Source organism: Sus scrofa, chromosome 1, assembly GCF_000003025.6.
Source record: "Sus scrofa isolate TJ Tabasco breed Duroc chromosome 1, Sscrofa11.1, whole genome shotgun sequence".
Lineage (NCBI taxonomy): Eukaryota > Metazoa > Chordata > Mammalia > Artiodactyla > Suidae > Sus > Sus scrofa.
Genome location: NC_010443.5, coordinates 246,665,063 through 246,677,567, shown reverse-complemented (window position 1 = coordinate 246,677,567; position 12,505 = coordinate 246,665,063). Strand labels below are relative to the sequence as shown.

Genomic DNA, 12,505 nt, shown 5'->3' with positions numbered 1-12,505 from the left:
TGTTTGAAACAATAACTATGAATACTAATGTATGGAAGGACTTAGTACAAGAGAAACAGTACAGAGAAAAAAATCCCCCAAATTTATATATAATGTGATGATTACATCTCTGTATAAAAGACATATATACATAAGAATAAGAACATAAAAATATAAAGAAGTGAAAGATCTCTGATTTGTTAGAGTAACAGAGTAATGGGATTCTGAACTATTTTCTTTTCTTTTTATATGTTATTATTATTATGAAATTATTTCTGTCCAAAAAAGAGGGAATCGATTATATCAGGCTTATGCCAACCACAGGTTTTACTTGTGAAGGAACATAGCTACGTATGAACTGTGCCATAAATATGGTTTGTTATAACATAGTCCTACTTGAACTCTGAGAGCATGTATATACACTTAATCATTAAAAGATTTTAAGTAAAGCTCTATGAACACGCCCTTGTGATTTGTTTGGATTCTAAAAGAGCATCCTCACAGATACTAGTCGGGTTTGTAACCCACTGAGCAACAATGGGAACTCCAATTGTCTGCATCTTCCTCTGCTTTATTTACTACCCTAATATCTCTGATGTCATCTCAGTTTAACTCACTTGCTTCCAACCTTGAACATAAAATACATTCACTTTAAGGATACTGATGTCTTGTTTATAATATCCACCAATTTTCTTGGACCTGTTCCCCTCTTTCCTTTTTCTTGTCATATAACCATAAACTTTAATCTCTGTCCAGATGCTCCATCTAAATCTCCCGTATCCTAACAGGATGTTATTTGTTTTTATACTCAAAAGGAAATACTTATCATTTCCAAAAGAGAGGAGAACCTGTGATAAAGAAAAGAAACCTGGACTTGGGTTCAAAAGCCCTGGGTGATTCTAACATTACACAGCTGTGTGTCACTTCATCTCTTTCTCAGTCCCTCCATCTGTTAGCTGAAAGGGAAGGAGTAAGTCCTCTGTAAGTGCTTTTATTTTTTATTAAAAAAATTTTTTTCACAGCTGCACCTGAGGCATATGGAAGTTCCCAGTCTTGGGATCAAATTGGAGCTGCAGCTGAGACCTATGCCACAGCTTACAGCCAGGCCGGATCCTTAACCTACTGAACAAGGCCAGGGATCCAACCCACATCCTCATAGAGACAACGTCAAGTCACTTAGCCACAATAGGACCTCTGACTCTAAGTCTTTCATATCTTAAATAAAAATAAATAATGATAATAATAATAATAATGCTCACCCATAAATCAATGATTCTAAATTAAGAGAGGCGGGATGCCCAGAAGCTTTACTATTTTTCTGCTTTTCAGACTTATAATGAGGATAGATGATTTGAAATGAGAAGGATTATAGTCTTTACATTCTAATCCTTCATTTTTATTTAAGAGGAAATGCTAAGTAATTTCAGTTTTGAATTCACCCTTTCAAGTCATTTATGTATAATGTATATAACCACTTGACCAATTGCAAAGAGTATTTTTACAAGTGTCCTTTAAAGAACTGGAGCAAAATAACAACAGTCCTATATCTTATAATTCAATCTGTTACCTGACAGCTCCGAATTTGAAGGTATAAAAATAGCACAAGCTGATTAACTACATTGTCTAGCTGATTGTCAAAATGGTCAAAAACTGCTCTTATTGGTAAGGAATATCAGAAATAAAAGGCAAACAAAAGAGAAGATAATATTTGGACACAGTAGCAAAAATGAAATTAAATACCTGGCTTTAAAGTAAAAAGTACAGATTCCCTTGTGATCATTCTTCCCAATTCAGCTTTCCCCCAACAAAAACAACTAGTCATGAGTTTTAATACCTGAATTATTTTCTTATTTAAAAATCTAAGTACTATGGCATTGAAATGGTTTGCTTATATTCTACTATTTAAATTCCATGATGAGTTCCCCGATTTTGTACGCCTCTCAGACAATAATACTTTTGAGAACCAAGTATATGACATCATTTCTACTTGAGTATCTAACCTAAATGATATATTCGGTGCTTCTTAATTAAGACCACAAGCATAAAGAATTCTATTTATAGCAAATTTTTGTACCTTTAGAAGCCCATAGAATACTGAATCTTTAAGAAGTCAATGTTGTCCCATTAGGAACTGGTGGTGCTCCACATTATTGAAACATTAGTCAACAAGAACAAAATGAATTTATAATGAACCTTTTAAAGATTTTTTTTTTAATTAGCCATCCATAGGAAAATTGTGTCTTACCTTGACAAACATACTGTCCATTTGTCTCTAAGTCCAGACTAGCACAGTTAATGAGATCCCTCAAAGTATGATGACAAACAAGGCCTACTATCTCTTGTCCATATGCCTTCATAAGAGAGGACAGGAGGTTTGCATCTCGCACAATTATTTTAATACTTCAGGTCATAAATAAGCAATTACATATGATTTCTAATTAAAAGGTTTATTTAAGAAAGAATAACAATAAAGCGTTCTAGCAGTATCTGTACAGCACAGCAAAGGCAAGAAATAAGTAACCAAAAATATAATGGTAGTATGCAATGATTTTCACACATTTCATTTTATTTCTTTTCCTTCTTCTTCTCCTATATTTGTTTTATTTTTCCCCTTTAAACTAAATGTGGTATAGACTTTACAAAATCTTTAGTTTCAAATTCTGATTCCCAACAATTAGTTGTGTGACCTTGGGTAATCCATTTAACATCTCTTATCTTCCATTTCCTCATCTATAAATTAGAGACAATATCCTTTTTTTCTTTTTTGTGAGGGTTAAATGAAAATAATACAAGAAATTTAACATGGTGGCTGACACACAAAGGGTGATTTATAAATGTTAGTTTACTTTGACTCCTTCATTTAAAAATATGAATACATAATTTTTCTTTTGGCTATTGGTTTCTCATTTCCATATCATGTTATTAATTCTCCAACACCTAGTATCCTTTCTGGCATCCAGAAGTACCAAAATAAATGTTTGATGAATAAACTGAACTTACATAATCTGTTTTGAGTATTGCAGTTTTCCCTTGGTAATATCTAAACTTTTAAGTATTCTAAATATATGGGCTGGCTAATTTCCTTATTACTACCATGCTTATTAGCACATTGCCAATAGAGTTATGAATTTGGATGCAATATGGCCCTTTCTAGACATTTGCTTTTAAAATTCAAAAGTTCTTAGGAATAGTACCCATTTGGCGATTATGTAACACTAACATTTTACTACAAATTAGTTCATAACAACTTTTCTCTAAAACAGGCATTACCTTCAGCTGCAAAAGGTGCCAGTAAGGTTGGGGGAAAGGGGAGAAATAGAAATAATATTCCTTAAGCCAAATGCCAAGCACAAGAATGAGTGTTAATGCATGTTATCCTATTTAATTCTTACGACAATTCCATAGGAGAGATACTGATATTCCTGTTTTATATATGAGAAAATGTGGTTTACTGAGAGCTTAACAGATTTGCTTAAACAGACAAGCAGAAAGTGGTCGCAGAGATTTCAGCCCCAGGTCTATCTGGACTCAAAGTTTAGTCCTTTCTGTCTGCTGCTATGCTCCAAAAAAGACAGCAAAGGAGCCATAAAAGATACCATCTGCCTGCATCAGAGGTGTCCCTAGTGCTGGTCTTTAGGTGCATGCAAAAAAGGCAACCAAAGCACAGTCCCTACTTTTTGTATGGACAAAGTTTCTTAAAGACAAAGACTAGACTTACTCACCGTTGGAGATTTGGTATCTAGTACTATGGGTGGAAACAGATAGCGCCCCAAAATTTTTTATTAAAACTAATTCATTCTTGCTTTCTGATCCTTTCACTTTGTTTGCCATATACTAGATGATGGTATTTACAAAGTCCTGATTTGCTTTCTTTCTATCAACTATTCCTTCTCTTTTACTTTCCAACGGGCTGAGTTCAGACAAAAGTGTTAAGATACTTAGATGGTGAAATACTAAGATAAGTAAAACATGAGGATCTTTATAATATCAACATAGTATATAGCCAGTTTTCAGGTGGCGAAGGTTCAGCATTACATCTTGGATTACTGAGACAGTGGATAAACCTTGTTAGAAGCAAATCCAAAGCCAGGCCTATCCATCTCTAAAACCAAAGTCCTCCCCACTCCGCACCCCCACGATACTACGCTTTGTCTCCTAGTGAATGCCCTTAGGATGCTACATGTGAGATGTAAGTGAGCATGCGGCCAGGACTGGATAATCCAGTATAACCAGAAATAGGCAGTCCTCAACCTGGTAAAGTCAGAGGTCAGAGGTGGAAGAGGAATTGCAGTATGAACTCTTTCCCACCCCCAGCCCCATATTACACAAGAGCAGAGCAACCTCATTCTCATACCATGGCCGTCTGGTTATCCTTTTATAACACATTTATCCTTATAATCGTGACTCTATATTCAAAGTATGCGTTTAAGACAGGCTTTGGCAGTTGAACAGATACAAGAACAGAGATTTTCTTGTTTTTATACTGATAATTTTCTCTATTCAATGAACCTCCTTTCTTTACTGTCATAGCCTCCCTAATATTCTCAATTTTCAGGAATAGTCTCCCCACCTTTTGGTCTAAGCCTATAATTTGTAGGTCCCTCCTACTTAGTATCTTTTAAAACAGTCCCACTATTTTTATGACTGTAGGCTTTAAATTTTAATTTCAATAGCAACTTGACAAGACTAAAAGAGCTGGAAATCAATTAAACTGATATATCCTTTGTCGACTTTTCAACAGAAAATTTCAAATTCTGGTTTAATAAAGCACACGTAACACCCATAAGCAAGCTGAAGGAAAGGAAATATAAGATTAAGTCTCAGAATTTTAACTTGTTATAATGTACTGAGACACAATAAAAAGTGGTTTTGATTCAGTACTCCTGGAGAATATGCGTGTTCATGGTTAGTGATACATACTGAAGTTCTCAAGATCAGACATGCTCCAAATACTATATATCTAATTCTGAAGATTTACTCTACAATGCTTGAGAATTTCTTTCTTTTTTTTTTTTTTTTTTTTTTTGGTCTTTTTAAGGCCACACTCGCAGCACATGGAGGTTCCCAGGCTAGGGACAGAACCGGAGCTGTAGCTGCTGGCCTATGCCACAGCAATGCCAGATCTGAGCTGTGTCTGCGAACCTACACACAGCTCAAGGCAACGGTGGATCCTTAACCTACTGAGCAAGGCCAGGGATCAAACCCAAGTCCCCATGGATACTAGGCAGGTTTGTTAACCACTGAGCCACGACAGGAATGCTAAGAACTTACTTCCTTTTTAAAAAATCAATTTATAATTTTAAAATCTGCTTTACTTATAACTCCTATGAGATCCTTCCAAACAAAAACCATTTCTTATTTCATCTTTGTATCTACTACATGGAATAGGTACTTGACATTGTTTATTGCATGAGACAAACAGCTTATTATAGACATGGCAAACAGTTTATTATAGAGAGTATACCTAAAGGATATAGCCTGAAATAAATAATGGAGAATAATCACTGGCATAATTTTTAAATTTACAAAGAACATTTTAAAATAATCCCAGTAGGTTATTAGTACAATCAACTTCAAAGAATCTCTGGAGAATGAGACTTGGCTTTTAATTTTGTTGTAGATTTTATGATGATTCAGTACCTTTGTATACTTAAACATTATGGTATTAAAAAGAAGTGAGCCCCCCAAAGAAATTTAAAATATCTGAGAATGAGAAAAGTTGTTTGCCTTGTGTGTGTGTGTGTTTAAAAATGATGTGAAATTCATGTTGTCATTTCTATGACTATGTTAAAAATTTTATTGTAAAAGTACTGGACCTGAGCAACGAGTACCATCAAGTGACTCTTTTCTGAGAATAACATATACCAGTTTAAAATCTCCCTACAAAAACAAATGTCACAAGTTAACAAAACACAATAAAATTTACCTCGCTGGAACAGGTAGCTTGGGGCAAAGAACAGGAGCTTTTGAAGACGTGGTGTATTCAGAAGGCTTTAGGCTGTAGCTGCACAGTGCAGAGCCTGTTGAAAGAAAAGCTATGAGTTAACTAGCAGGACACAGTCTAAATACATCCTTTTATTAAGTCACTTTAATTTTAAAGTTAATGTTAACAGATACAACTTTCAAACAGTAGAGAATTAATAAAAGTCTGATTTAGTCTATAGGATCAGTCCTCAATCATCTGCAGCAGATTGTTCTCTGGTAACTTAAGTACAAATTTTAATTCATAATATTAAAGGTAATAACAACAAGTACTAGAACTACCTTTACAGAGTGCCATATGTCAGGCCCTATACAAGATGACATATATATGCACTTTTTTTCTTTAATAAAGCGTTAACTTTTCATTGAAACTAACCAAACTGTGTTTAGGAAAGTCTCCAAACAAGGGAACAAAAGAAACATAATAAAATTCTCCTCTAGGAGTTCTCTTGTGGCACAGCAGGTTAAGGATCCAGTGTGGTCACCTGTGGTTTAGGTCATTGTTGTTGCATGGGTTCAATTCCTGGCCCAGGAACTTTCACATGCCTTGGGTACAGCCAAAAGAAAATTCTCCTCTTGAAGAAACCAAGGGTTTTTGCCAGCCCCAGTGCTTCTAAGGGTCAGACTGAGAGTAGCCAATTCCTAAGGCTAGTTGTGTTCCCCAGACAAGTTTCTCATCTCAAGAGGAGGGCTGAGATAGGCGAAGGAACTGTCCCCTCCTTCTATCATGCCGGGAACTCACTGGTGGGATGAGCCCCTCATCATATATATAAATTATATCATTTACTGTAACCCTATTAGGCAGGCATTATTAAGCCCATTTTAAAGAGGAGCTAAGAGAGGCTAAGAGATAAAGCAGATAACCTGCCCACGATGACAGAGCTACTAAGCAGTAAAGCTGAGATCAAACCCTAGAACTCTTTGACTACAAAACCCATCTTCAACTGCATATGCCATCTCTCCTTTCCAGGCTTTCCATTACTAAATATTTAAAATAATTTGATATAGCACATATGTATTCAGTTAATACATTACTTTTTTCTAATTTAAAAGATATGAAAAAGTAACTGTAAATAAACTGAACTAATTGATAAAAACCAATAAATTGGGAGTTCCTGTCATGGCGCAGTGGTTAACGAATCCGACTAGGAACCATGAGGTTGTGGGTTCGGTCCCCGCCCTTGCTCAGTGGGTTAACGCTACAGCTCCAATTCGACCCCTAGCCTGGGAACCTCCATATGCCAAGGGTGCAGCCTAAAAAGACAAAAGAAAAAAAAAAAAAAAAAAGATCAAAAAAAAAAAAAGAGAGAGAGAGAGAGATTTGGGAGTTCCCATTGTGGCTCAGCAGCAACCAATCTGACAAGCATCCCTGAGGACACAGGTTCAACCCCTGGCCTTTCTTAGTGGGCTGAGGATCCAGCATTGCCATGGGCTGTGGTATAGGTCTCAAACATAGCTCTGGTATTGCTGCAGCTATAGCTCCAATTTGACCCCTAGCCTGGGAACCTCCATATGCCAAGGGTGCAACCCTAAAAAGACAAAAGAAAAGAAGAAAAAAGATTTGTTGGGGAGTTCCCACTGTGGCACAAAGGGCTAAGGATCTGGTGTTGTCTCTGTGGCAGAGACATGGCTACAGCTCCCTGGCACAGGAACTTTCATATGCTGTGGGTACACCCACAAAAGGAAAAAAAAAAAGGAAAAAAGATTTGTTGGGACAATAAAATTGGCAGATGTTATTTCATTCATTTTGTCCTTTCAATCAAAAGAATTTTTAGAAAGCCACAAACCTGGATTTAACTCAGTAATGCTGCCCCCAAACCAGCAACTAACTTGCTAAGTGTGTGACCATGTGGGCCTTAATAACATATTTACATAAATACATGTAGCATCTATTGTTCTGAAAAAATTTTATTGTAGTTGACTTACAATGTTGTGTTAGTTTCAAGTGTAGAGCAAAGTGAATCAGTCATACATTTACATATATTCATTCCTTTTCAGATTATTTATCCATATAGATTATTACACACTATTGAGATTTCTCTGTAGTATCTATTTTAAATAAAAATAATTTGTGTAAAATATTTTTATTTATTTGGTCTTTTTAGGGCCATACTGAGGGCATATGGAAGTTCCCAGACTAGGGGTTGAATAGAGCTGCAGCTGCCGGCCTACACCACAGCCACAGCAATGCAGGGTCTGAGCCTCATCTGTGACCTACACCACAGCACATGGCAATGCCGGATCTTTAACCCACTGATCGAGGGCAGGGATGGAACCTGCATCCTCGTGGATTCATTTCCACTGTGCCACAACAGGAACTCTGATAGTGTAAAATATTTCTAGACTCAATAAGAAACTAAGTTTCTGAAATTGTATTTGATCATGCTCTTCCATTTTAATGACTTATTTTTTTAAGTTAAACATGAATATTAAATATCTAAGTCTTCTAAAATTAGGCTTTCATGTTTAAAGATAATGCCACTAGGTTCTATTTACAGCAATTTTAAGAGAAAGCATGATAGCAACGGCAAGCAAACATGTTAGATTAATTCTGAAATAGCTGGGAGTCGTATTATAGAACTGCTTGTGAAAACAATAGCCACTGTGCCAATAACTACAGAGCACCCAATGTGATCATCAACTTCCTGATCTGAATAGACAACTTACTTCTTTCAGAGTCCAAGATGGAATCGATTGCACAATATAAAAGGGCCTAACTAAAACATTTTGTGTCAGTCCTGTCAAACACAGGCTCCATCTGAATTCAGTAAGCATAATCCCCATCCCTGCCCCTTTTTCATTTAAAAAAGGAGGTCAGCAGGTGCAACAAAGTTCAATTTTACAAAGACTTTCCCAGGATGATGCTCAATGAAAGGATAATAGTCTTATCTCTGATGGTATTCTGGGACAGAGGCCAGTACTAAATAGATCCTGTACTAAATAGATTAAAGGAAAAAGATCTTTACAAAGTGTTAGTAGTAACAATCAGAAGAAACCTTATATTGCTTCCTGCTCAAAGAGTCGATGGGCAAAGAAGCCTCAGTGGAGGACATTAAAACAACCCAGAAAGGGTCAATGTTTTAAAATTGTTTTGCTTTTCATGTTTATTAGCTAATGCATTTTCAGTGAACACTTTTAAGGTAGTATCTGTTTTTCCAATAGTAGAAGTATAAGCAATACTTAGCATAGAATGTTTGGTTATAAACAGGGAGACAACATTTTTCTTCTAATGCAAAAAGCAGGAAAAAACCATGCTAGAGTAAAGAAACGTCTAAAACAAAAAATAAAAACTTATCTAGGCCACACCAGAGGCAATCCATGCAATGCAGCCAATGTTATTCAAAGGCCATCAAAATGAGTGATCTTAGGAACCTAACTTGGGTATATAAACATTTATCTTGGTAAACGGTTGCTATAGGCCCCAGAATGTTTAACTACAACAATATTTCAAATGCCTTATAATACTCAATTATTTATTCTTTAGCTCAATATCACTTATAACAACTCCCTTAAGAAGTATGTTTCTATCACCATGCTCCAAACACTACAGATGAAAAAAATAAGTCATATTCTAGGCCTTTTAAGCAATCACTGGCAAACTACAAAACAGAATTCTGTACTCCAAGGCCACAATGCTTCTTCTGTATCATTCTGAATAATCTTAATCAGACAATTATTCAATAAGCTCCTGGGTTAAAAAAAAAAAAGTCTATGTTTCATAGACACCACAAAGAAAATATGTTTGAAAAATTTTTTTTCCATCCCCCACTCTCCAAATCTGCTCTGCCTCCTCCCGCATTTGTTCTACCCTGCTTAACAGCTCCACCATCCATGAAATCCCCACAATGAAGTGTGGGAGTTATCCTATATCTTATTTATCTTCATCTTTCCATACTATTCAAGAATTCAAGATACCAAGTCCTGACAATCAGACCTTATTAGTTATTTCAGACAATCATGATCTCTTATTAGGTCAGTTAAACTACTCTCTCAAAGGGCTTCTTACCTCCACTCAGCACACAACCTTCAGAACAATTTCTACAAACTGGACATTAGTTGTATTACACCCCTGCCTCAGGATAAATTGCAACCTCCTTGGTTTCCAGGCCCTCCTAAAGCAGGCCTCTACATAAACCTCCAGCCTCATTCAAACATAATAAACTTATAATTCTTGCTATTTAACAAGTTTCCAGGAGTTTCTGTTTTGGTTCCAAGGGTTAAGAACCCACATACCGTCCGTGAGGATGCGGGTTCAATCCCTGGCCTCACTCAGTGGGTTAGGATCCAGCATTGCCGAAAGCCGTGGAGTAGGTCGCAGATGCAGCTTGGATTGGATCCCTAGCCCAGGAATCTCCATAGGCTGTAGGTATGGCCTTCAAAAGAAAAGAAAGAAAAAAAAAAAAAAAAAAAAAAAAACAAGAAAAGAAAAAAACAAAACAAACTTCTAGGCTTTTCCACGTGCTGGTCCCTCTGCTTGGGCTCTCCTTTCCTAACTCGCACCTGAAGGAGTGTCCAAGTTTGAATGGAATTCCCACAAACTACTCAAGCTTCACCTTCTCCATCAAGTTTTCTCTGATGCATCCAAACAAAGCTATTTACTGCATAGCTCTATTATAAAGCTTAGTATATTATTTCATAATTTTTTTAGTTTACATATCATCTCTATCTTTAGAATGTAAGTTCTTTGAGAACTGGGGCCTTATGCCTTCAAAATATCTCCAACTCCTATCTCCTGGCACACAGCACTCAAAAGCCATCTGCTCAAGAAAAGAGACACCCTGATTTTAAAAAAAGAAAGAAAGAAGTACCTATTTTTAACCGCATGTTTTTGTGTTACATGTTATATACAATGTTATATGCTTTTCACGATTCAATACAAAGAATACTAAAACAAGATTGCTAAGCCTTGGTATTAATAAAATTCTTAGGCAATACTCAGTTGTAGGGGGGCTGTCCTGTGCATTCACAGGATGTTTAGCAGCAACCCTGGTCTCTATCCACTAGATGCCGGCAGCCTCCCTGTAACCTCTCAGCCAGCTGTGGTAACCAAAAATGTCTCCTGACACTACTCAATGTCCTGGGGGTGGGTGGGCACCACTGGCAGATGTAAATTTACCCTGAGTTAAGAACCACTAGTCTAAAACATCAAATTATTTGAAACAATAATTCAAATAATAATAATAAAGAAGACGAAGTCTTGCTTTAAAATTTTGTTTGATTTGCTACCACAGTAATATTCATAGGATACACTAAAATTAAGAGAAAAAAGATTCCTTAATAAACATCCTTTAGAAAACTGTAGTTAATAAAAAAGAAAATCTTTCAAGGCAGAGAAGTTTTCATTATGAAAAACAAATTACACTACTATGTGAAGTTCAATGAATTTAACCCCTTTCTCTCTAATTAGGAAAGCATTATATATATTTATATGCCAGAAGAAAGCAAGACAATTTTCCAATTTCAATATCTAGTAACCAACTGGACAAATTTGCAATTTCTAAGAAGCACCATTAATCAGGTGGAGATATGACATCACCTGTCAACAACTACTGGCACATATTAGGCACACAGTAAATACTTGCTGAGTGAATTAACTGTGGATACCTATGCATAAGACTTCTACTAGATATCATGAGGACAAAGAGAAGTTTGACCGTCTCCTTGATACAAGTTCCTTAAACACGGGGACTATTACTTGTTTTTGTCTCTCTGGCACATATTTAATGGGTGCTATCTAATTATTTGTTGAATGAAGGAATTAGTTGAAATTGTATTACCAAATTTAAGGATTTTTTTCCCTCCTTCCTCCCTCCCTCCCTTTCCCTCTTTCTTTCGTTCTCTCTTTCTTTTTCTTTCTCTCTCTCTCTCTGCCTCCCCTATGGCATGTGGAAGTGTTCCTGGGCCAAGGATCTAACCTGTACCACAGCAGTGACCCAAGCTGTTGCAGTGACAATGTCAGATCCTTAACCTGCTGTGCCACAAGGGAACTCCTTTTTTCTCTGATGTGTAGGCAACTAAATCAGTTGCAATTTCATTTACTTATTAATGATGGCAAGTCCAATCTTTTAATTCACTATGGCTAATAAGAATCCATACTAATTCTGTGGTTTAATTTGTAGTGTTACTGACTGGTTAAAAAAAAAAGGGTAATAATCTAATCATCTATTCCTACTAACTCTAAACTTACCAACTAGATAACAATAATCAAAAGGCTTGTTACTATTCACCTATTTTATCTGAACGGATCACACAATCTCTCAAGGTTTTCAACTAAAATCACTGAGTCAGTCACCAAGTTGCATGTCTCTACTCAAAATGTGAACCCAGTCCAAATGGCAGGCCAGAAGGCTCTCAGAATGTACACAACTACAGCACAGTGAAAAGCACTCTTCAATGGGAGTGCCTCGTTCACATGCTATGTATGGGACACGAGCAAAAGGAAAGTAAGATTTCTGCCATTTTACCCCTGCGTTAGGGAAAACAAAATACTCATTATACAATAGTTTGATAAGAGCAATAGAAAAGATAATAAGGAATTCCACAT

General features: G+C 36.3%; 1 protein-coding gene across 4 annotated transcripts in view; it reads right to left on the bottom strand.

Moving 5' to 3' along the window:
• Positions 1–12,505, bottom strand: part of SLC44A1 (solute carrier family 44 member 1) — a 212,067-nt gene that overhangs the window by 82,960 nt on the left and 116,602 nt on the right. For all 4 annotated transcript variants that reach the window (XR_002337141.1, XM_003480567.3, XM_021067056.1 and 1 more), the window contains exon 5: positions 5,906–5,999. Coding sequence is in view for 3 of the 4 variants with exons in the window: in XM_003480567.3 (XP_003480615.1) it covers positions 5,906–5,999 (94 nt within the window). In the remaining variant the exon portion in view is untranslated. The remainder of the gene's footprint in view (positions 1–5,905; positions 6,000–12,505) is intronic.